Source organism: Chiloscyllium punctatum, chromosome 42 (assembly GCF_047496795.1).
Source record: "Chiloscyllium punctatum isolate Juve2018m chromosome 42, sChiPun1.3, whole genome shotgun sequence".
Classification (NCBI taxonomy): domain Eukaryota; kingdom Metazoa; phylum Chordata; class Chondrichthyes; order Orectolobiformes; family Hemiscylliidae; genus Chiloscyllium; species Chiloscyllium punctatum.
Window position 1 is genome coordinate 3,314,220 of NC_092780.1, and position 22,958 is coordinate 3,337,177.

General features: G+C 41.4%; 1 protein-coding gene across 3 annotated transcripts in view; it reads left to right on the forward strand.

The window, feature by feature from the left end:
* The window catches only part of odad4 (outer dynein arm docking complex subunit 4), a 95,365-nt gene extending 74,421 nt beyond the window's left edge, over window positions 1-20,944 (forward strand). For all 3 annotated transcript variants that reach the window (XM_072561214.1, XM_072561215.1, XM_072561216.1), the window contains one exon: window positions 19,391-20,944. In XM_072561214.1, the coding sequence (XP_072417315.1) occupies window positions 19,391-19,647 (257 nt within the window). In that variant the 3' untranslated portion in view covers window positions 19,648-20,944. The remainder of the gene's footprint in view (window positions 1-19,390) is intronic.
* Window positions 20,945-22,958: the final 2,014 nt, after the last annotated feature.

Consider the following 22,958-nt stretch of genomic DNA (forward strand, 5'->3'; position numbering starts at 1 on the left):
TGTGTCCAATACAGCATATTTGTCTGTATCTAATGTTTTTCCTCTTTAAAGAGCCTCATGTCAGTGGGTTTGCAGAATGCTTTGTCACACCCACTCTGGGTGCGGTCACAGCTATTTTCTAGTTCCAGAAGATTGGAAAACCTCTATCAGGATGTTGCTGGATAAGGAAGGGAAAGAGACAGACAGCAGGAAACTATGGGCCAGTAAGCCTGACATCTGTCACAGGAAATTACTTGTGACCATTATTAAGGAAGCAATAGCTGGACATTTAGGAAAGTTGAATTCAGACAAACCGATTCAACATGGTTTTGTGAAAGGGAAATCACATCTGACAAAGTTGCTAAAGTTCTTTGAGGATATAACAAGCAGAATTGATGAAGGGGATTTGAGAGATGTGGTGGATTTGAATTTCCAGAAGGCATTCAGTAGGGTGCCAAATAAAAAAAATTGCACAAGATAAATTAGATTAGATTACTTACAGTGGGGAAACAGGCCCTTCAGCCCAACAAGTCCACACTGCCCCGCCGAAGCGCAACCCACCCATTCCCCTACATTTACACAACACTACGGACAATTTAGCATGGCCAATTCACCTGACCTGCACATCTTTGGACTGTGGGAGGAAAACGGAGCACCTGGAGGAAACCCACACAGACACGGGGAAGAATGTGCAAACTTCACACAGTCAGTCACCTGAGTCAGGAATTGAACCCTGGTCTGCTGGCAGTGTGAGGCAGCAGTGCTAACCACTATGCCACTGTGCCGCCCACCAAGCTGAGCATATTACGGATAATGTATTAATATGGATTGAGGATTGGTTAACACAGAAGACAGTGTGTCAGGATTAATGGATCTCTTTCAGGCTAGAAAGACATGATGCGTGCAGTGCCACAAGAATCAGTCCGACGGCCTCAAGTTATTTGATGTCTATATTAATAACTCGTAAGAGGGACCGGAATGTGATGTATTCAATTTTGCTGATGATACAAGAATAGGTGGGAGGATGTGTGATGCTGAGGAGATAAAGAACCTGCAAAGGATTGAATGAATGGGTAAAACCTTAGCAGAGGGAGTTTAACATCAGAAAATGTGAGGTCATGCACTTTGGTAGAAAAAATGAAAAGGTACATTTTTATTTAAATGAAGGGAGACTACAGAAAAGGAATCTGGGTCTTCTTGTGCACCAAACACAAAAGGTAGTATGCATTGCAGCAAGTAATTAAGAAGTGAAATGGAATTTTGGCCTTTCTTGCTCAGAAGGTGGAGTTTAAAAATAGGAACATTTTGATATAACTGTATAGAGTGTTGGTGAGAACGCACCTCAAGTAGTGTACAGTTTTGATCGTATAGTTACAGGAGGGTATTGCTGGGTGGCCCTGGCAGAACCCAAACTGGGTGTCAGTAAACAGGTTATTGCTGAGCAGTTGCTGCTTGATGCCACATTATGACAGCCTAATCCTGAACAGGTTCTGGAAAGTACTGCTTTAAGAAACAAATCTCTATCATACACTACAAACTCATCTTTCATGTCACCCTTGTCTGTATGATTCACTCAGATTAAATTCACCCATGACAATTTTAATGCCCTTCTTACTTGCGTCCATTATTTCCAGATATATACTTTGTCCAAGAGTGAGGCAATTCTTTGAAGACATATAGATAACTCCCATCCATGACACTTTGCTAATGATCAAGAGTAGAACCCCATAAGGTTCTGATGGGGCTTGACAGGGCAGATGTTGAGAAGGTACCGCACTACTAGAACATAGAACATAGAACAATACAGCACAGAACAGGCCCTTCGGCCCACGATGTTGTGCCGAACTTCTATCCTAGATTAAGCACCCATCCATGTACCTATCCAAATGCCGCTTAAAGGTCGCCAATGAATCTGACTCTACCACTCCCTCGGGCAGCGCATTCCATGCCCCCACCACTCTCTGGGTAAAGAACCCACCCCTGACATCTCCCCTATACCTTCCACCCTTCACCTTAAATTTATGTCCCCTTGTAACACTCTGTTGTACCCGGGGAAAAAGTTTCTGACTGTCTACTCTATCTATTCCGCTGATCATCTTATAAACCTCTATCAAGTCACCCCTCATCCTTCGCCGTTCCAACGAGAAAAGGCCGAGAACTCTCAACCTATCCTCGTACGACCTACTCTCCATTCCAGGCAACATCCTGGTAAATCTTCTCTGCACCCTCTCCAAAGCTTCCACATCTTTCCTAAAGTGAGGCGACCAGAACTGCACACAGTACTCCAAATGTGGCCTAACCAAAGTCCTGTACAGCTGCAACATCACCTCACGACTCTTGAATTCAATCCCTCTGCTAATGAACGATAATACTCCATAGGCCTTCTTACAAACTCTATCCACCTGAGTGGCAACCTTCAAAGATCTATGTACATAGACCCCAAGATCCCTCTGTTCCTCCACCTGACCAAGAACCCTACCATTAACCCTGTATTCCGCATTCTTATTTGTTCTTCCAAAATGGACAACCTCACACTTGGCAGGGTTGAACTCCATCTGCCACTCCTCAGCCCAGCTCTGCATCCTATCTAAGTCCCTCTGCAGCCGACAACAGCCCTCCTCACTGTCCACAACTCCACCTATCTTTGTATCATCTGCAAATTTACTGACCCACCCTTCGACTCCCTCCTCTAAGTCATTAATAAAAATTACAAACAGCAGAGGACCCAGAACTGATCCCTGCGGAACTCCACTTGTAACTGGACTCCATGCTGAATATTTACCATCTACCACCACTCTCTGACTTCTACCGGTTAGCCAGTTTTCTATCCAATTGGCCAAATTTCCCTCTATCCCATGCCTCCTGACTTTCCGCATAAGCCTACCATGGGGAACCTTATCAAATGCCTTACTAAAATCCATGTACACTACATCCACTGCTCTACCCTCATCCACATGCTTGGTCACCTCCTCGAAGAATTCAATAAGACTTGTAAGGCAAGACCTACCCTTCACAAATCCGTGCTGGCTGTCCCTAATCAAGCAGTGTCTTTCCAGATACTCGTAAATCCTATCCCTCAGTACCCTTTCCATTACTTTGCCTGCCACAGAAGTAAGACTAACTGGCCTGTAATTCCCGGGGTTATCCCTATTCTCTTTTTTGAACAGGGGCACAACATTCGCTACTCTCCAGTCCCCTGGTACCACCCCAGTTGCCAGTGAAGACGAGAAGATCATTGCCAACGGTACTGCAATTTCCTCTCTTGCTTCCCACATAATCCTAGGATATATCCCGTCAGGCCCGGGGGACTTGTCTATCCTCAAGTTGTTCAAAATGTCCAACACATCTTCCTTCCTAACAGGTATCTCTTCTAGCTTATCAGTCCGTTTCACACTCTCCTCTTCAACAATACGGTCCCTCTCGTTCGTAAATACTGAAGAGAAGTACTTGTTCAAGACCTCTCCTATCTCTTCCGACTCAATACACAGTCTCCCACCACTGTCCTTGATCGGACCTACCCTCGTTCTCGTCATTCTCAGGTTTCTCACATATGCATAGAATGCCTTGGGGTTATCCTTGATCCTATCCGCCAGGGATTTTTCATGCCCTCTCTTAGCTCTCCTAATCCCTTTCTTCAGGTCCCTTCTGGCTATCCTGTATCCCTCCACTGCTCTGTCTGAACCTTGTTTCCTCAACCTTATGTAAGCCTCCTTCTTCCTCTTTACTAGACATTCAACCTCCCTCGTCAACCAAGGCTCCCTCACACGACCATTTCTTTCCTGCCTGATCGGTACATACATATCAAGGACACGTCGTATCTGCTCCTTGAAAAAGTCCCACATTTCCACCACATCCTTCCCTAACAGCCTATGCTCCCAACGTATGCTCCTCAAATCCTGTCTTACAGCATCGTAATTTCCCTTCCCCCAATTGTAAAATCTACCTTGTTGTGCGCACCTATCTCTCTCCATAACCAAGGTGAAAGTCACAGAATTGTGGTCGCCATTACCAAAATGTTCACCCACCAACAAGCCCACCACTTGTCCCGGTTCGCTACTGAGTACCAAATCCAATATGGCCTCCCCTCTGGTTGGACAATCTACATACTGCGTTAGAAAAGCTTCCTGGACACACTGCACAAACACCGCCCCATCCAATCTACTTGATCGAAAGAGCTTCCAATCAATATTTGGGAAGTTGAAGTCGCCCATGACTACGACCCTGTGGCTTCTGCACCTTTCCAAAATCTGTTTCCCAATCTGTTTCTCCACATCTCTGCTGCTATTGGGGGGCCTATAATAAACACCCAACAAGGTGACTGCACCTTTCCTATTTCTGACTTCAGCCCATACTACCTCCAGAGGCAGATCCCCCTCAAACTTCCTTTCTGCAGCCGTTATACCATTTCTAATCAGCAATGCCACCCCCCCTCCTTTTTTACCACCCTCCCTAATCTTACTGAAACATCTGTAACCAGGAACCTCCAACAGCCATTCCTGTCCCTCATCTATCCATGTTTCCGTGATGGCCACAACATCGTAGTCCCAGGTACCGATCCACGCCTTAAGTTCACCCACCTTATTTCTGATACTAGAGGAATTTCAAACTGGGGGACACTCACTTAAAACTAAAATGAAAAGGAATTTCTTCTCCTAGAAATTAGGGAACATCTGGAATTCTCTACCTCAAAATTGATCTTTATGTCATCATTATCTACAGGAATAGTGCCAGAAGTCTAAATTGTAGCAAATATTGTTCCCTTATTCAAGAAGGGGAGTAGAGACACCCCTGAAAATTATAGACCAGTGACCCTTACTTCGGTTGTGGGTAAAGTGTTGGAGCGGGTTATAAGAGATAGGATTTATAATCATCTAGAAAGGAATAAGTTGATTAGGAACAGTCAACACGATTTTGTGAAGGATGGGTCATGCATCACAAACCTTATTGAGTTCTTTGAGAAGGTGACCAAACAGGTGTATGAGGGTAAAGCGGTTGATGTGGTGTATATAGATTTCAGTAAGGTGTTTGATAAGGTTCCCCATGGTAGGCTATTGCACAAAATACAGAGGCATGGGATTGAGGATGATTTAGCGTTTGGGTCAGAAATTGGCTAGCTGAAACAAGACAGAGGGTAGTGGTTGATGGGAAATATTCATCCTGAAGTTCAGTTACTAGTGATGTACCGCAAGGATCTGTTTTGGGTCCACTCTTGTTTGTCATTTTTATAAATGACCTGGATGAGGGTGTAGAAGGATGCGTTAGTAAATTTGCAGATGACACTAAGGTCGGTAGAGTTGTGAATAGTGACAAAGGATGTTGTAGCTTACAGAGAGACATAAATAAGCTGCAGTGCTGGGCTGAGAGGTGGAAAATGGAGTTTAATGTGGAAAAGTGTGAGGTGATTCACTTTGGAAGGAGTAACAGGAATGCAGAGTGCTGGGCTAATGGTAAGATTCTTGGTAGTGTAGATGAGCAGAGAGATTTCAGTGTCCATGTGCATAGTTCCTTGAAAGTTGCCACCAGGCTGATAGAGTTAAGAAGGCATACTGTGTGTTAGCTTTTAGTGGTAGAGGGATTGAGTTTTGGAACCATGAGATCATGCTGCAGCTGTATAAAACTGATGCGGTCACATTTGGAGTATTGCATACAGTTCTGGTCACCACATTATAGGAAGAATATGGAAGCTTTGGAAAAGGTTCAGAGGAGATTACCAGGATGGTGCCTGATATAGAGGGAAGGTCTTATGAGGAAAGGCTGAGGGACTTGAGGCTGTTTTCGTTAGAGGGAAGAAGGTTGAGAGGTGACTTAATTGAGACATATAAGATAATCAGAGGGTTAGATAGGGTGGATATTGACAGCTTTTTTCGTTGGATAGTGATGGCTAGCATGAGGGGACATAGCTTTAAACTGATGTGAGAGGTAGGTTCTTTACTCAGAGTAGTTGGATGGGTAATGCACTGCCTGCAACAGTAGCAGACTCGTTAACTTTAAGGGAATCTAAATGGTCATTGGATAGGCATAGAACATAGAACATAGAACATTACAGCACAGTACAGGCCCTTTGGCCTTCGATGTTGCGCCGCCCTGTCATACTAATCTGAAGCCCATCCCACCTACACTATTCCATGAATGTTGATTTGCCTGTCCAATGACGACTTAAATGCACTTAAACTTGGCGAATCTACTACTGATGCAGGCAAAGCATTCCATAACCTTACTACTCTCTGAGTAAAGAAACTACCTCTGACATCTGTCTTATACCTATCTCCCCTTACTTTAAAGTTGTGTCTCCTTGTGTTTGCCATCCCCATACTTGGAAAAAGGCTCTCCCTGTCCACCCTATCTAACCCTCTGATTATCTTGTATGTCTCTATTAAGTCACCTCTCAACCTTCTTCTCTCTAACGAGAACAGCCTTAAGGCCCTCAGCCTTTCCTCATAAGACATTCCTTCCATACCAGGCAACATCCTCGTAAATTTCCTCTGCACCCTTTCCAAAGCTTCCACATGTAGACAAGAATCCAATAATGTAGGATAGATGGGCTGCAGGTTGGTTTCACAGGGCAGCGTAACATTGAGGGCCAAAGGGCCTATACTGCGCTGTAATGTTCTATGTTCTAAGTGTAGCTGGTGTAGAGTTGTGAAGGCTGGATCACTGAAAGTAATTGAAGATGAGGTAGAGAGATGTTTGAAATATCAGGGCTATGAGAATGAGGAGTTTGGACCTGGGTAGATCAGCCATGATCTTGTTGAATGGCAGGGCAGTAATAAAGACCTTTTCCTGCTTCTATTTCCTTTGTTGTTATGTGTCAGCAGTTTCCAAAAATGGAGAACAAGCTGGACAAATGGGCACCTGCTTGCCTGAGGGTTTTAAGATGGAGGGTGAGGTCACCTGCTCAGATTTCAATGTGGCTGTGATTTCAGGAAACAATTCTTTCTCTAAAGTATTAACTGCACTTGAGTGAAGCATTCAGCCACAGCACGCACACCATTCCTGGCAACTGAAATAACTCCACCATAGCTGGGAGATAGAATGAAAATTTAAATCTAAATCAAAATTTAGCCTGCCACATTTTACAGTGCAGTACAAAGGAAATGCTGCACTGTTAAAAGTACTGTTTTTCAAACTCAATGTTCCAAAGACAAAACAATCCATGGCACGATTAAAAAACTGGAGGGGAATTTTCCCTTGCTGTCTTAACTCAACATTTAACCCACAATCAACATCACCCTCTTTCCCTTTGCTTTTTCCTTTGTTATGTAGGGTTACCACAATGCTGGCTGATTGACCCACTTGGTCTCCAGCCGGTTTAGATTTAGTGGGTGTTTTTTTTTACAAACAGATGTCCTTTCTGTCACTGAGTCCCCCATTTACCCAGTCTCAGTGTGTGCCAGTAGCTGGATTCTTCCATTGCCAGCAAGACCTGGATGACCTGGAAGATTCAGAGGCATGAATACTACAACCTGCACCACCAAAACCCAACCCCACTACATTCCCTCAAGCAGATTAACCAATCATTATCATTCCTGTCTCTGTGAGATCTTACTGTTGTTCATAATTGGGCGCTGCTTTTTAATTCATCAGCAACTGCATTTTAGAACACCTTGAGGTTATGAAAGGCACTACAGAATCCAAGTCCTTTCCTTTTAATGTATTTGTGTTCACATGCAGTAAACTAGCTACTTTTCAAGAAACAAATGTTTCAGAGAAAATCCCTAAATTCTTCTCATGCAGGATTTCTAGTTTAACTTTGATATCCAGGCAGTTTGATGTTTTGTCAGCCTAGCATGTGAAGAATAATCATGAAGGGCATGGATAGGGTGAACAGCCAAGGTCTTTTTCCTAGTGTGGAGGAGTCAAAAGTAAAAGGAATAGGTTTAAGGTGAGAGAGGAAAGATATTAAAATGATTTGAGGGGTAACTTTTTCATGCAGATGGTGGTGCAGGCACGTACAATTGCAAAGTTTGAAAGGCAACTGGATGGGTACATGAACAGGACGTGTTTAGCAGGATATGGGCCAAATGCTCGCAAATGGGTCGAGATCAGATTGGGTTGTCTGGTCAGCGCAGAAGAGTTGGACTGAAGGGTCTATTTCCATGCTGTATGAATCCATGACTCTATTTCATATAACTGGGTGAAATAGCCGAAAGTGGTTGTAATGTATTGTTTGCTTAGAATTCGCAAAATAATCAGGATTTGCTGTTATTACCAAGTAAAAGAGCTCAGTGGCTCTTGTGTCCATTCACATCCAAACAAACATGAAAATCCTGCTTTTATCCTTGATAAGTGACTAATAATCAGTACTGTTTAGTTCTGTGGGAATTCATCAATGTGATTGGCTGTTCAGTCTGTTTCATGATTTCACTGTTGCAGGACACTGGAACTCTCTTACTGATTGTAATCGAGTTCTAGAGGGTCCCAGACTTACACATTTACTCATTCTTGCTCACAATCCCATACAGGGGCGTCATTATAACAATCCAACATATAAACATTTCCTGTACTTAGGAACAGCTACTTTATTTTCTCCTGCACTGCATACAAATTGACTTGCAAATGGACTCCAGAATGGAACCTGTTCACAATCTGGGCACTGCCTGTATTAAAATAATATTGGAAATTAATGTCAGAGTACCCACCAAAATCCTATTGGCCATTTTATTCAAGGTCAGCAGTGAGTGTAAGACTACTTACTGCTGACTCCAAAATGTGGGCCACAATGTTACTATAAGTTCCTTCATTCAGTATTTTAGGCATTTCAGCAATCCACAAGTAACTTAGGAAAAAAGGGTCTTTTACTGAGCATCACTTGTTCTGATGAAAAGATTCTTTGACATTCATTTTTTAAGTTAAGATGTTAAAGTTAGGTGCTCAGCATAAAGACCGGTCACACCATTCAAACAAAAAGAGTGTGTGTATGTGTGTGGGGTGGGGTGGGGGGGAGTAGGAATTCTCCAGCATCCCAACCAGCTTCCTCCCTCAACCAACATCAGTGGATACAGATTCACCATCTCACAGCTCTCTGCAGGATTTTACTGTGCTGTGGCAACTGGAATTGATATTTATGAGCAAAACAGCATATAATATAAAACATTATTTATTGTGAGTGCTTTTGAATGTTGCTGAGATATTGAGGTGCTGAATAAATAGAAATAATTTACATTTATGTGATACCTTTTACATCCTCTGGATGGTGCAACACATTTCACAACCAATTAGGTACTTATCATGTCATGTCCAGGTAATATTGCTTTAAATTGATAAAGACATAGCATTATATATATTATCTAAAAAATGACGAACACTAATGGGCAATCTGCAAAATGTCTTCACCAAACTTCAATATTTCACTTCCAAGCATGCGAGAGGAGAGGTGAGCTGTGAAAAGGATGAGTTGATGATGCAGGCAGGCCAAACTCAGTTGGTGAGGAAACCTGAATCCATGATGATCAGTTGGGATCAATAAATTACAATTCTGTAATAATTCTTAAAAGTCTTCTAGCCGAGAGCACAGCAGGTACTGTGATTTCAGTGTGACTACTCCTGAATTTGTTGGTGTTGGCAATGAAATTGATTTTTTAAAGGGTGCAATTGGAGACCAAAAATGGCAGAATACTAGGGGAAAAGTATAATTGGCTCAATGTTTTAAGGAAAAAGAGGTGAATCTTTTATAATTGGAGAGAAAATTGTTTCCATACCTGGAAGACTGCTCCTGAGCTTTGCTCTTCCATTAATAAGTTAAGTTAATAACCTGTTAAATTAATAACCTGTTATAGCAAATAAGGTGTAATTAAACATTCTGTGACATAAAGATTGTACATTCCTGCGAACGGGACTTAACTTTTGGTGCTATTCTGTGCTGCGCTGTTGCAGGATTTTTTACTGTTGTTGCAACTGATTTTATGCAACAAGTAATAATTAGTCAGGGCCATCTGTTGTATGTGGAAAGGACCTCAAAGGGCTAATAGTGAGGAATGCTATACGCACCAACCATCACAATCATGTGATATGGGACTTATGGGCAGAGTAGCTCAGGATCTCAAAGGAGCAAAGCATAACATCTGGTCCTCCTCAACGTCTTTGCCACAATGTCTATTGTTACGATGCAGGGTAAAGCCCTCTGCTAATTTAAACCAATCACATAGAAAAGATTCACCCCATGCTGTAATCTGTTAAAATTTGAGAGGCAAAGACTTATCCCAGAGGTAACTATTTAAAGTAAAAATTAACAAATTTATTCTTTAAGTCCAACAGAGAATATTAAAACCAACAACTATTTACAACGCCTTTTTCTTAAGCCTATCTTTTACCTCCCACTCTATAATACTAGTCCGATAAAAAAAGAATTAAGACTTACAAAAAAAATTCAACTTTCAAAACCAGTCAGCTGTCCAATCTTCTCATTGTATCTTCCTCTGCAGATTTTCCTCTGTCATCTTTTTGATATTCTGCTGCACAAACTTCTTACAGCCAGCTACCTACTGGACAGCTCTTCTGCTGGCAGTCTGTACCTGTTGGTGGCTTGGCAGTTCTCCCTCAACTGTTCAAAAATGTCCGGTTTTGTACCCCCAAACATTGGATCATTTTGGTTTTAATATTATCAAAATATTAAATTCAAACTTGATTGGATTTTGGTATCTTGGGGCATAATTTAAACTGATTGGCCTAATTTGAATGTTTTCGTCTCATGGTAACCCAACTGCTGCTAGCTGTTTTAGCCAAATTTTACATTGTTAGCTTGATCAGAACACTCTGTGCTGTTGTTAGGCAGGCCTTGCTTGCTTTTCAACTCTCTTAAAGGCACAGAACTTCAACACCTTCATAACACCTCCCCCTTTAAGAAAAAGTGAACCATCATAATGAAAAGATGGCTTCTTTTTTTACTCTGTTCCTTAACCACGATATCAGGACATCCTTATGACTTTAACCTAAGTTCATATTCACGTCTTCCCACATAAATATAAAACATTGAATACATGCCAATCTTATCTTTACTTTATCAGTTAAATCCACGATAACACATCTATGATTACATTCTTATGACCCACAACATGCATGATATGTAAATTAAAAGTCTGTAACTTAAAACTCCAATGAAATAGTCACATATTCTTATCTTGAAAGCATCCCAAGAATGTAAGAGAATTGTGAACCATGTACACAACTGTCTCCAACACATCGTTTGTGACATACACATTAAAATGTTGTAAGGGCAAAGCCAAACTCAATAGTTCTTTATCAATTGTGGACTATTTCCTCTGATGGATGTTGAGTTTCTTCAAAAAGTAACCAACTGGCAGTTCAATCCTCTTATCATCTTCCTGTAACAGTACACCTCCAACTTCTACGTCACTAGCATCGGTGGCGACTTTAAAAGGTTTTGAAAAGCTTGGTGTAGCTAAAACTGTACCATGGTTAATATTGCTTTCAAATGGTTGAATGACTCCTGGCATTGTTCTAGCCACCGAAAAATTGTATTCAGCAAATCAGTTAACGGTGCCACTACACTGCTGAAGTTTGGAACAAACTTTCACTAAAATCTGCTTAGTCTAAAGAATCGAAGCACTTCTTTCTTCAAGATCGGTCGTGGAAATTCCTCGATGGCCTTCATCTTTGCGTTCTGTGGGGTTAACCTTCCATGACCGATGTTATGTCCCAAGAATGTCGCCTCTGCGTTCGCAAATTCCATTTTATTTGCTTCTCATAGTCATTCAAAGAGCTCTGCCAACTGTGCTATGTGATCTTTCCAGGACTTACTAAAGATCAGTACATTGTCCAAATAGACTGCACAGCTTGTTAAGCCAGCCACAACTCTGTTCATGAGTCTTTGGAATGTGGCGGATGCATTCTTCATTCCAAAGAGCATCACTTTAAACTGATATAGCCCACTTGGGGTTACAAATGCAGAAATTTCTTTCACCATCTTTAATAAAGGTACCCGCCAGTAACCACACGGTAAATCCAACTTGGTGATGGAACTGGCTTGTCTTACTTTCTTGACACTGTCCTCCAATCTCAGAATTGGATAGGTGTCTGATTTTGTAATGGCGTTGACCTTCCGATAATCCAGGCAAAATCATTGAATCCCATCTGGTTTGGGAACTAAGATGATCGGTGAACTCCATTCGCTCTGATTTGGTTCGATGATGTCCTTGCTGGAAAAGCGCAGCAGGTCAGGCAGCATCCAAGGAACAGGAGAATCGACGTTTCAGGCATCAGCCCTTCTTCAGGAATCCTGAAGAAGGGCTGATGCCCGAAACATCGATTCTCCTGTTCCTTGGATGTTGCCTGACCTGCTGCGCTTTTCCAGCAACACATTTTCAGTTCTGATCTCCAGCATCTGCCATCCTCACTTTCTCCTTAATGATGTCCTTGTCAAGCATGGCCTCCACCTCCATCTGGACCTGTCTGGCTTTGAAAGGATTGAGCTGATAGGGCAGTTGTTTTATCAGAGCAATATTCCCTAAGTCTACTTCCATGCACAATTGTATTGGTCCTCCCCATCTTACATATGTCCTTATACTGCAGTAACAAATCTTTCAACTGTATTCTCTGCTCCTGAAACAGATAGTTTACTAACCTATTCCATTCTTCAAGGACTTCTTCATTTTTAAAATCTATTTTGAGGCACATCAAAATCCACATCATCAGGATTTGATTCCTTACTCTGCGGGCAGTAACTAACACCTACTTCTCCAGTTCTTTTTCTCTAGAACTTGTTCAAGGACATACCTATACCATTTTCTTCCTATCTGGCATTTTTACTAGATAGTTCACCTGACTCAATTTGTTAGGGACCACTAAACCTGGCTTTGAAAGGATCTCCTATCACTGGTAACAGTACTAACACATTAAACCCCGCCCCACCCCCCAACCGGGAAAACATCCAAGTCTCAGAGGTTTTATCTGCCACATGCTTCATTCTATGCTGAGCCCCTCTTTAGGTGCTCTTTAGCTAACTCACCTACACAATTTAATCTCTCCCTCACCTCCAATACATAAGTGTGAGGTCTCTGACTTTGGTCCTGTTAAGTTTTCTTTATTTAATTTCAAAGGACCTCTCACTTCATGCCCGAATATTAACTCAAAGGGAGTGAACTGAGTAGATTTGTTTGGTGCATCTCTAATGGAAAACAACACAAATGGGATACTTTTATCCCAATCATTCAGGTAATCCTGACAATACGCTCTCAACATGGTCTTCAAGGTCTGATGCCACCTTTCTGAAGCTCCCTGGATTCAGGATGATACACACTGGATTTAATGTGCTGTATACCTAAGCTACCATAACCTCCTTAAACAGCCGAGCAGTAAAATTTGACCCTTGGTCTGACTGAATCTCTCTGGGCAGCCCATATCGTGTGAAGAAAGCTACTAACTTCTCTACCACCCTTTTTGCCTTGATACTCTGTAATGGAATTGCCTCTAGAAATCTGGGAGACACATCCATTATGGCTAATAAGTACTGGTTCCCACTTCTAGCGGCCCTACACAATCAATTATAACCCGTGTGGAAGGTTTTTCAAGTGTGGGAATTGGCAACAAAGGGGCTGATTTTATTACCGCCTGTGGCTTACCTACCATTTGGCATGTATGACACGTTTGGCATAAATTAACCACATCCTTGTGCATTCCTGGCCAATAAAAATGTTTTTGTACCTTAGCCTGAGTCTTTCATACCCTTATGTCACCTCCTACAGGTAGTTCATGTGCTACCCATAACACCTCCTGTCTGTATGCTACCAGCAATACAATCTGGTGCACTTCGGCCCATTTCTCCTCTGCACTAACCTGCCCTGGTCTCCATTCCTGTCTTAGGATTCTACCTTTCAGATAATAACCCTCAGGAATATCCTCTGCCTCCTCTTCAGAGTAGGTATCCACATATATATCTTTTATCATCTTATATAACTGAACCTCAACTCCTTCACCTTTCTCTTTAGTTTTCGCTTTGTGCGGTGACTTATGGTAGTTGAATCTGTCTGGGAAAATACCAGGATATTTCTGTTTTAAGTCCTCAGTTTCTTGGTCTTCTCTACAACAAGGGATATCACTCCCACCTTGGACCCTGCTAAATCACTCCCAAGAACAAACTGAATTCCTGGAACTGACATTCTGTTGATCATTCCCACTGTTACTTCCTCAGTGTTGAGTTGGCACTCCAACCTGATCTTACGTAGGGAAACGCTAACTTTCTGTCCATCTATCCTACAAATTATTACATTTTCAAGTAACAGATCAGAACCAGTGCAAATATGCTCATTTCTAGAATGACTACAGTGTGGAAACAGGCCCAACAAGTCCACACTGACCCTCCAAAAAGTATCCCACCCAGATCCTTTACCCTACCCTATTACTCTACATTTCCCTTGACTACCGCACCTAACCTACTCATCCCTGAACACTATGGGCAATTTAGCTTGGCCAGTCCACCTAACCTGCATATCTTTGGACTGTGGGAGGAAACCAGAGCACCCGGAGGGAACCCACACAAACCTGGGGAGAACATGCAAACTCCACACAGTCACCCAAGGCTAGAATTGAACCCAGGTCCTTGGTGCTGTGTGGCAGCAGTGCTAACCACTGAGTCACCGATCTCACTATCAGCAACTGGTTAGATCCTGTCTCTCAAAATTATAACTTCTTGTCCTTCTCCCTCTGTTCTTTCTGAGTAAACTTTACCCACAGAGGCAAATTCTTTGTAGAGATCAGGTACTAACTCCATACCCAGCCCCTGCTTAGGCTGTGCACTCTCTTGCAGCTCCTTGGCTCTTCTTGGGGTTTCCTTTACTACTTTCACTGATGCCACTGGCTTAGCTTCTTTTACCATATCATTTCCCACAGCACCTTTCTTTAACACCCAGCACAATGACTTTATGTGTCCCACTCCATTAGAGTTAACATACCTGAGGCCTTTCACCTCCTGTCCACCCTCTTGGGCTTCTTTTTTAACCTATGGAAAACTCTTACCAGTGTTCTCTACTCTTGGTTTCATAGTGTAGGATCTCTCCTTCGCCCAATCTCTATCCCTCACAGGAAGAAATTCAGGCTGGAAGCTTGTCTTTTGCACCAACACATACTTATCGTCTAATTCTGCTGCCCTTCTCACTTCCTGAACTTCCCGTTCCTCCACGTGAATTCTTACCAGTTTTGGAAGTGAGTTTTTAAACTCCTCCAGCAGAATAATTTCTCTTAGGCCTCATAGGTCCTATCTATTTTTAAAGCACACACCCATCTATCAAAATGACTATGTTTAATTCTTTTGAACTTAACATAAGTGTGACGTGGTTCCTTCTTAGTGTTTCTTTACACTTCTGGTACCAATTCATAAGCGCTTAAAATAATCTGTTTGACCTCTTCATAATCTCTTGACACCTCATCTAACAGTGCTGCAAATACCTCACTAGCTCTGCCTACCAGTTTAGTCTGAACTAACACTACCCATAAATCCTCAGACCACTCCATTGGCCTAACCGATTTTTCAAATGAAATAAAGAAGGCTTCAACATCTTTCTCATCAAAATGTGGCAAAGTTTTGACATATTTGTATATATCACTACCTTCTTTTGTAATCTCCATCCTGTTAATTTAATTTTATTAAGTTTCAACTTCTCAACTTCAAATTCTCTTTTTGCTCAGCTAAGCACCTTCTATTTCTTTTTCCTCTCTCTTTGCTTATATTCAAACTCCACTTTCCTCAATTGTAATTTGTTTTTCTACCTCCACTGCAATTGTCTGTTTCTCTGACACACCTAAGTGTTTGAATAATTCCCTTACAATTTCAGCTTTACTTTTGTCCTTGCTAAACCCAAATCTAACTTCTTTGCTAATTCTAAAAGTATGGCCTTTTTCTTTCCTTCTAAACTTTTTTGGGAAAGTTGAGAATCATCTTCAAATCCCAGGACCTCTTTAGCAATTTTAAGAGCCATTTCTCTCACTTTTAATTTAATCAACCACAAGTCACCGAAATTAAATAAATTGTCTGACCTCTGGGACACTAACCTGCATCTGTTTAAATCAACTGAGCTTTCTCGTACCCCAAATTTATTCAAATCTGTCCAGATCTCAGACTGGATCTGTCTAAACCTGTTCAAATCACGGACGAAAGCCCCCAAGCTGTTATGACACAGGGTAAACCACTTCGATAATTTAAACCCGATACACAGGAACGATTCACCCCGTGCTGTCATCTGTTAAAAATCGAGAGGCAAAGACTTATCCCAGAGGTCACTATTTAAAGTAAAAATTAACAACCTATTTTTTAAGTCCAACAGAGAATATTAAAACCAACAACTATTTACAACTCCTTTCTCTTAAACCTATCCTTTACTTCCCACTCTACAATACTAGTCCGATAAAAATTTCTCGATTAAGAGTTACAAAAAAAATTCAATTTTCAAAACCAGTCAGCTGTCAAGTCTTGTCTTTGTATCTTCCTCTGCAGATTTTCCTGTCATCTTTTCGATGTTCTGCTGCGCAAACTTCTTACAGCCACCCACCTTTCAGAGAACTCTTCTGCTAGCAGTCTGTACTTGTTGGTAGCTTGGAAGTTCTCCCTCAAATGTTCAAAAATGTCCGGTCTTATACCCCATAACATCAGATCATTTCATTGGTTTTAATGTTATCAAAATACTAAATTCAAACGGGAATGGGTTTTGGTATCTTGGGGCATAATTTAAACTGATTTGCTGAATTTGAATTTGTTTTTGTCTCATGGTAACCCAACTGCTGCTAACATTGTTAGCTTGATCAGAGCACTTTGCGCTGTGTCAGGCAGGCCTTGCTTAAAGGTACAGGACCTCTACACTTTCATAACACCATCATGTCAATGATGTATAGGAGCCAGTGTTGGATTGGGGTGAACAAAGTTAAAAATCACACACCAGGTCATAGTCTAACAGGTAGCAGTGCTCCAAATAAACCTGTTGGACTATAACCTGGCTTTGTTTAATTTTGAACTTTATCATGTCAATGTAATGCTCCAGCTGAGCCTATTGACAAAATTATAACTGATGTAACTTGGAGTGCAACACGGGTTGGTGAATGTACAGGTTCAAGCAGAATATTTAATCTTCCTAGGAAGGATCCTCAGTAACTGTGACAGAGATACAGATGCAATTCTCACATAACAATTAAGGGTATCAACATGCTGATTTCACAGATAATACAATCACTGAGGGTAAATAAGTGAGTCTAAATGAATCAACATGTTAAATATTTACATGCCTCAGCACAGATACACAGGGAGATTGAGAATAAAACTTTGCGATACAGATTGAAGATGTTGTACGTACAACTCCACAGATGCCACCACTGAGAAGGAATGGCCAATATCCAAAACTTCAAGATGCTGCAAAGAAGAAATAATCTGTTTCAGTAGAGAAGACATCCTCCATAGAGGAATTTCAAGAGTCTAAAGGTCTTCCGGTTGAAAGGGAGTTACAGGCCATGGACTGTTAAGGGGACAATCAAAGACAATGGCCTTCCACCCACAAACTACCAACTTCCCAAGTCTGGATAAAACATGTTCCAGGGAATACTGAAACCTCCAGACTGCTGGCATGAATAAACACAGAAACTAGAAGGAAAATGGGTGGTAGTAAACACAATTATCATCATCATTTGTGGTCCCTCACAGACGAGGATGACTCTCTCGCACTCTCAGGGTGAGTCTGTAGGTGGCTATACAGACCAATGTGGCTACTGCAGACTCATTTACACTTGGGACAGAAGGTGGTCACGGCAAGGGCTAGACGGGGCATTGGTGTGGCTTTGCACTCCTTTCGCTGTTTTCGCCTAGCTTCCACTTTTTCCTGATGGCAATTCTCGAGGTGCTCAATGCCTTCCCAAATGCTCCTCCTCCACTTTAGACGGTCTTGGGCCAGCAATTTCCAGATGTTTATGTGAATGCTGCAATTACCATTAAGGCCTTCCCTGAAGAATGTCCTCTGTCCCCCTCGGGCTTGCCTGCCATTTCAGAGCTGGGAGCAGAGCATCTGCTTGGGAAGTCTCATGTTGGTCATATGGAAGGTGTGCTCAGCCCATCGCAGCTGATCAAGGGGGTGTCAGTGCCTAAATACTGGTGATGTTGGCCTGGTCAAGGACACTGGTATTGGTATGTCTGTCTTCCCGGTGGATTTGCAGGATCTTGCACAGGCAGCATTGGTGGGACTGCTCCAGCACCTTGAGGTATCTGCTGTAGACAGTCCACATGGTATAGCCCTAATGAGGGGGGGAACCAATACAGCTCTGTACATCTTGAGCTTGGTGTCGGATCTGATGTTGTCTTCCTCGAAAACCCTGTTCCTCAGACAGCTGAAGGCTGTGCTAGCACCCGGGAGACAGTGCTGGATCTCTTCATCAATAGCTGCTTCAGTTGACAGGACACTCCTGAGGTAATGGAAGTGGGTACCTTTCTCTTTTACACAAATGTATAACATTAATAATGGGTAAAAAAGCTTGTACTGGGGAGATGTTATATTTGGGCCAGGAAGAGTTAAGGGATATTTTACGATGACACATGAACTTGTGAGAAGAACATTTTAGGATTTCAGTGGAATAAGACCCAACATTGGTCCTTCTCACAGTATCTCTAACAATTTCTATTATATCAATGTAACCTAAAACTAGTTAATAACACGCAACAAAACATATCTTCTTAATTACACGAAACTCTTCTAATGAGACCAGGAAATGGTTTCCCTCTCCCACTCTAGACCGAGCAGACCCTTCAGTCTCTGACCCTTAGAAAGGATGATGTTAACAAACTTCATTGTGAGCAGCAGCAGCTCATAAAGCAATGTGAGCTGGTCCTGCCCTTCCAATATAATTAAGCAACTGTATGTTTGAAACTTTCAATACAATGGACCTTCACTTTCATCAATATGAACCTTGATTATTAAGTATGATAAAATTGCAACAAGTATATCACATGAATGGTTTATTTCTGTACAAATGCTACTATACTTAAATTATTTTATTCCATCCATAATTACTAGCATGCTGAGGCAAAATATAAAGTTTATGTATCCCCTGTGCTTGACATCCCCCCCCCCCCCCATAAAAACCTTTGTCATTATTTGATAGTCAATATGAGCTATTCCACAAATTAATGGTAAAAATAGGTATCCTCATGAATGCATATGACTTCTTTTAGATGACAACAAATAGTTGGTGGATACAGTTCAATGTTGAGACGTGTTAATACGGGAGAGAGGATGAAGAAAGAAAATTTGTTCAATGAAACAGCAATTGGTACACAGACTACGAAAGAGACTGATGGAACATAATAATTATCTTTGTAAAACCACTAGATCATAGGTTTCATGAAAAGGGAAAACAAAACATGAACCCCGTCCTCTTTCTAAAACCAGCAGATTAGAACTTTTATATTTAAACTTTCTCTTCACAGAGACAAAGACACAAAGTGGTGACACAGAAAACACAACCAGAGAAGTTAAATTAGAGCAAGGAGAAACAGCAGAGGATGGCGAAATAGAAAAGGAGACAGCAGAAGAGGTTGAAGCAGAAAAAGAAGAGTCAGCAGAAGAAGTGACAGAAAAAGAAGAAACAGGGGATGACATTGAAAATGAAAAAGAAGAAGCAGCGGAAGAAGAGACAGATAAAGGAGAGACTGCAGAGGAAGCTGCGGCGCCAAAGAATGAGTGAAACATGTCAGGGAATAACTCTTCTCAGCCCACTTTTGTTAATGTGATAATGTCTAGAAGCATATCTCCGTGTAACTAACTTTGTTTTTATTAATAAATGATATTACCTTTAATTTTTAAGTCCGGCCCTTGTAAGCATGAAGACATTGCTATAAGTACAGATTATAAATAACCACCTGTTTGTTGTTTTTAATTCCATTCCTAGCAGACTTGTATCAGAGCACAGCTCAACTGTTTTCTGTACCAGTTTGGAAACTCTGAAGGCTGGGATCAGAGGAAGAGGAGGTAACCAATCAGTCCCTCAAACCTGTCATACTAATCAATGATTTCATGGCTGATCCAGATCTTAATTCCATCCATTTGCCTTGACTTTAATCCTTTAATTCCCTCGGTTCAAATCAATGAAAATGAACAACAGGCAGGTTCTACCATAGATGGCTAATCTGCTCTGTCAGCTTTAAACCCTGGGGAACAGCAATAGGTGCACATCTTGATAAACAGAAAATAATAACAAGAGGTAATCATGTTGACAAGTGGGTACTTACCCCAAAAAATGATTCAAGTGAGAAAATCGGAACTTTAGAAGAGTGAAAATATTTGGATATTCATTCGGTAAAAGAAAAATAAACAAATACAAAAGGTTTCCAGAAATCACAAAATACTGCGGATGGTGGAGATTCAAAATAAAAGCAGAAAACACTGGCAACATTTAATAGGTGAGGTGGCATCTCCGACTGAAAGAAACACATAATGTTTCATCTGTTATGACGCATGGTCAAGTCCAGCAATCCATTCTCTTCTCAAAGACATGAATCACCACCTCTCGAACTAGGCTTTGGACAACAAATACAGAAATGTCATAATTCTTACATAATTGAGTCATAACGATTAAGATGCAATGACTGTATCTTCTTATCAAACTTTCTCAGTCTTTAATATCCATCACTGAATGTCCAACCCCTTCCTCAAAACTTGTGTGCAGTGACTAGGGAGGTGAGAAAAACACTGATAGTAAGAGCAACTTGTTTTAATTTTTGGCATTTTTCTGTTTGCATGCAGTATATTTGTAACGTGATAGTTTTTGGTTTATTGGAATGTGATGTTCGTCTCTACCAGCGCTTATACACTTTATGTGTGTCTATGTTAGTAATTATTATATTTATGGTGTGACAGCACACAGTGAAATAAATGTGTAAACTTGTGCTGTATCTGTGCATATATGTCCATGTGTATCATATATTTTGAAATTACATTTAATGTGAAAAGATTTACATTTAAATATTACAACAAAGTCACAATACCTGCAGGCAAATGTGAGAATATTGGATTCACATAAAATCAATGTCCTGACCTCTCATTGGTGTAAAATTAATGTAAGACAATCAGCATTATTTTATAAGATTTCAATATTGTTTTAAACATCAAAGGATGAACAAATGTAAATAATGCAACAGTAAGACATATTCAGCACAAGTTTCAGCTTAAATATGTGTTAAGCAGGACCTCCGATGGGATAGTGATGGGGACATAACAGATCTCACTTCCAGAATGTGTGAAAATTACCAGCCAAGCTTCTTTGCTCGCCCACATTGCCAATGCATGTCAGAGCGAGTACCACCATGTATTGTGTGCGTGTGTCTCCAGCAGAGGATTGCAGTGTGACTCCAAGAAAGTCTCAGCAAACTGATCATCTTTACTGCAATGTCCAAAAGGTACCACACACGAGGATGCTTAACAAGAGCCCATTGTGTTTGGGATGGTGTAATAGCAAGGATGGAAGATTACCTAACTAATAGAAGACTTCAACTCTGATGAGTCATCTAGACTCAAAACATTAATAGCTCTCTCTCCATGGATACTGTATGACGTGCTGTGATCTCCTGTATTTGTTACTTTCAGTAATAGAAGACAGAGTTGGAATAAAGGTGGCATTTTCAGAATGGTAATCTGTGACTAGTCGAGTGCCACAGGGATCAGTGCTGGGGCTGCAAGTAATAATTAATGACTTGAATGAAGAAAGTGTCAAAGCCAAGTTTCAGATGACACAAAAATAGGTGGTAAGGCAAATGGCAAGGATGGCATAGAGAGGAGTATAGACATCATTTGATTGGGCAAAAACATGGCAAATTGAATATAACGTAGAAAAATGTGAAGTTGTGCATGTTGGGAGGAAGATCAGAGGAGCTTTATTTAATTGGAGAAAGATTGCACAAAGCTGCAGCACAGAGGGATGAGGAGTCCTCATGTAAAAGCTAGCATGCAGGTTAAGCAGGTAATAGGGAAGGCAAATGGAATGTTAGCCTCTATTTCAAAGGGAATCAAGCATAAAAATAGGGAAGCGTGGCTGAAAATATACAAGACACTACTTAGACCACACCTAGAACATTGTGAAAGTTTAGGTCCCCTTGGCTAAGGAAAGCTATATGTGTATTGGAGGCTAACCAGGAAAGGTCCACTAGGTTGGTCCCAGGCATGGAGGGATTTTCTTATGAGGAAAGGCTGAGCAGGTTGACCCTGTGCTCACTGGAGTTTAGAAGAGTGAGAGGCAATCTTATTGAAACATACAGGATTCTTCAGGGGTCTGACAGGAGTCTAGGAGCAGAGGGCATAATCTCAGAGCAAGGGGTCACCCAGTTAGATCAGAGATGTGAAGGACTTTCTCAGTGAATCTGTGGAATTATCCACTGCAAAGGGCTGTAGAAGCTGGGTGTTAAGTATACTCAAAGTTGAGGGAGAAAGGCAGGAAAGTGGAGTTGAGAATTATGACATCAGCCATCACTTTGTTGAATGACAGAACAGTCTTGATGGGCTGAATTGCCTACTTCTGCTCCTACACCTTATGGTCTTATGATGCCACATCTATGAGGTAGGTAAACCAGAGGTTTCAGCAGGTCAGCCACTGACACAACACAGGATGTGCAGATAAACTCCAAGCACACCACACAATGATTGTATCAACGAGGTCAGTTAATTACAGTACCATTTGGTAGGGGGGAACTGGAAAAAGCGTGAGAGAAAATGGAATAGAAAAGCTCTTTTACAAATACTTTTACAGATGTAGGTGTTGCTGGTATGGTTAGATTTTGTTCTCCCTAACTGCCCTTCAAATGCTAGGTTTACTAAGTCCTTTCAAAGGGCAGTTAAGAGTCAACTACATTGCTGTGGGTCTGGAGTCACATGTAGGCCAGATCAAATAAGGATAGCAGATTTCCTTCCCTAAGGGACATTAGGGAACCAGATGGGTTTTCTACAATTGGTCATAGGTATTATGTTCACTAGGAGACTAGCTTTCAATTCCATATTCATTGAATT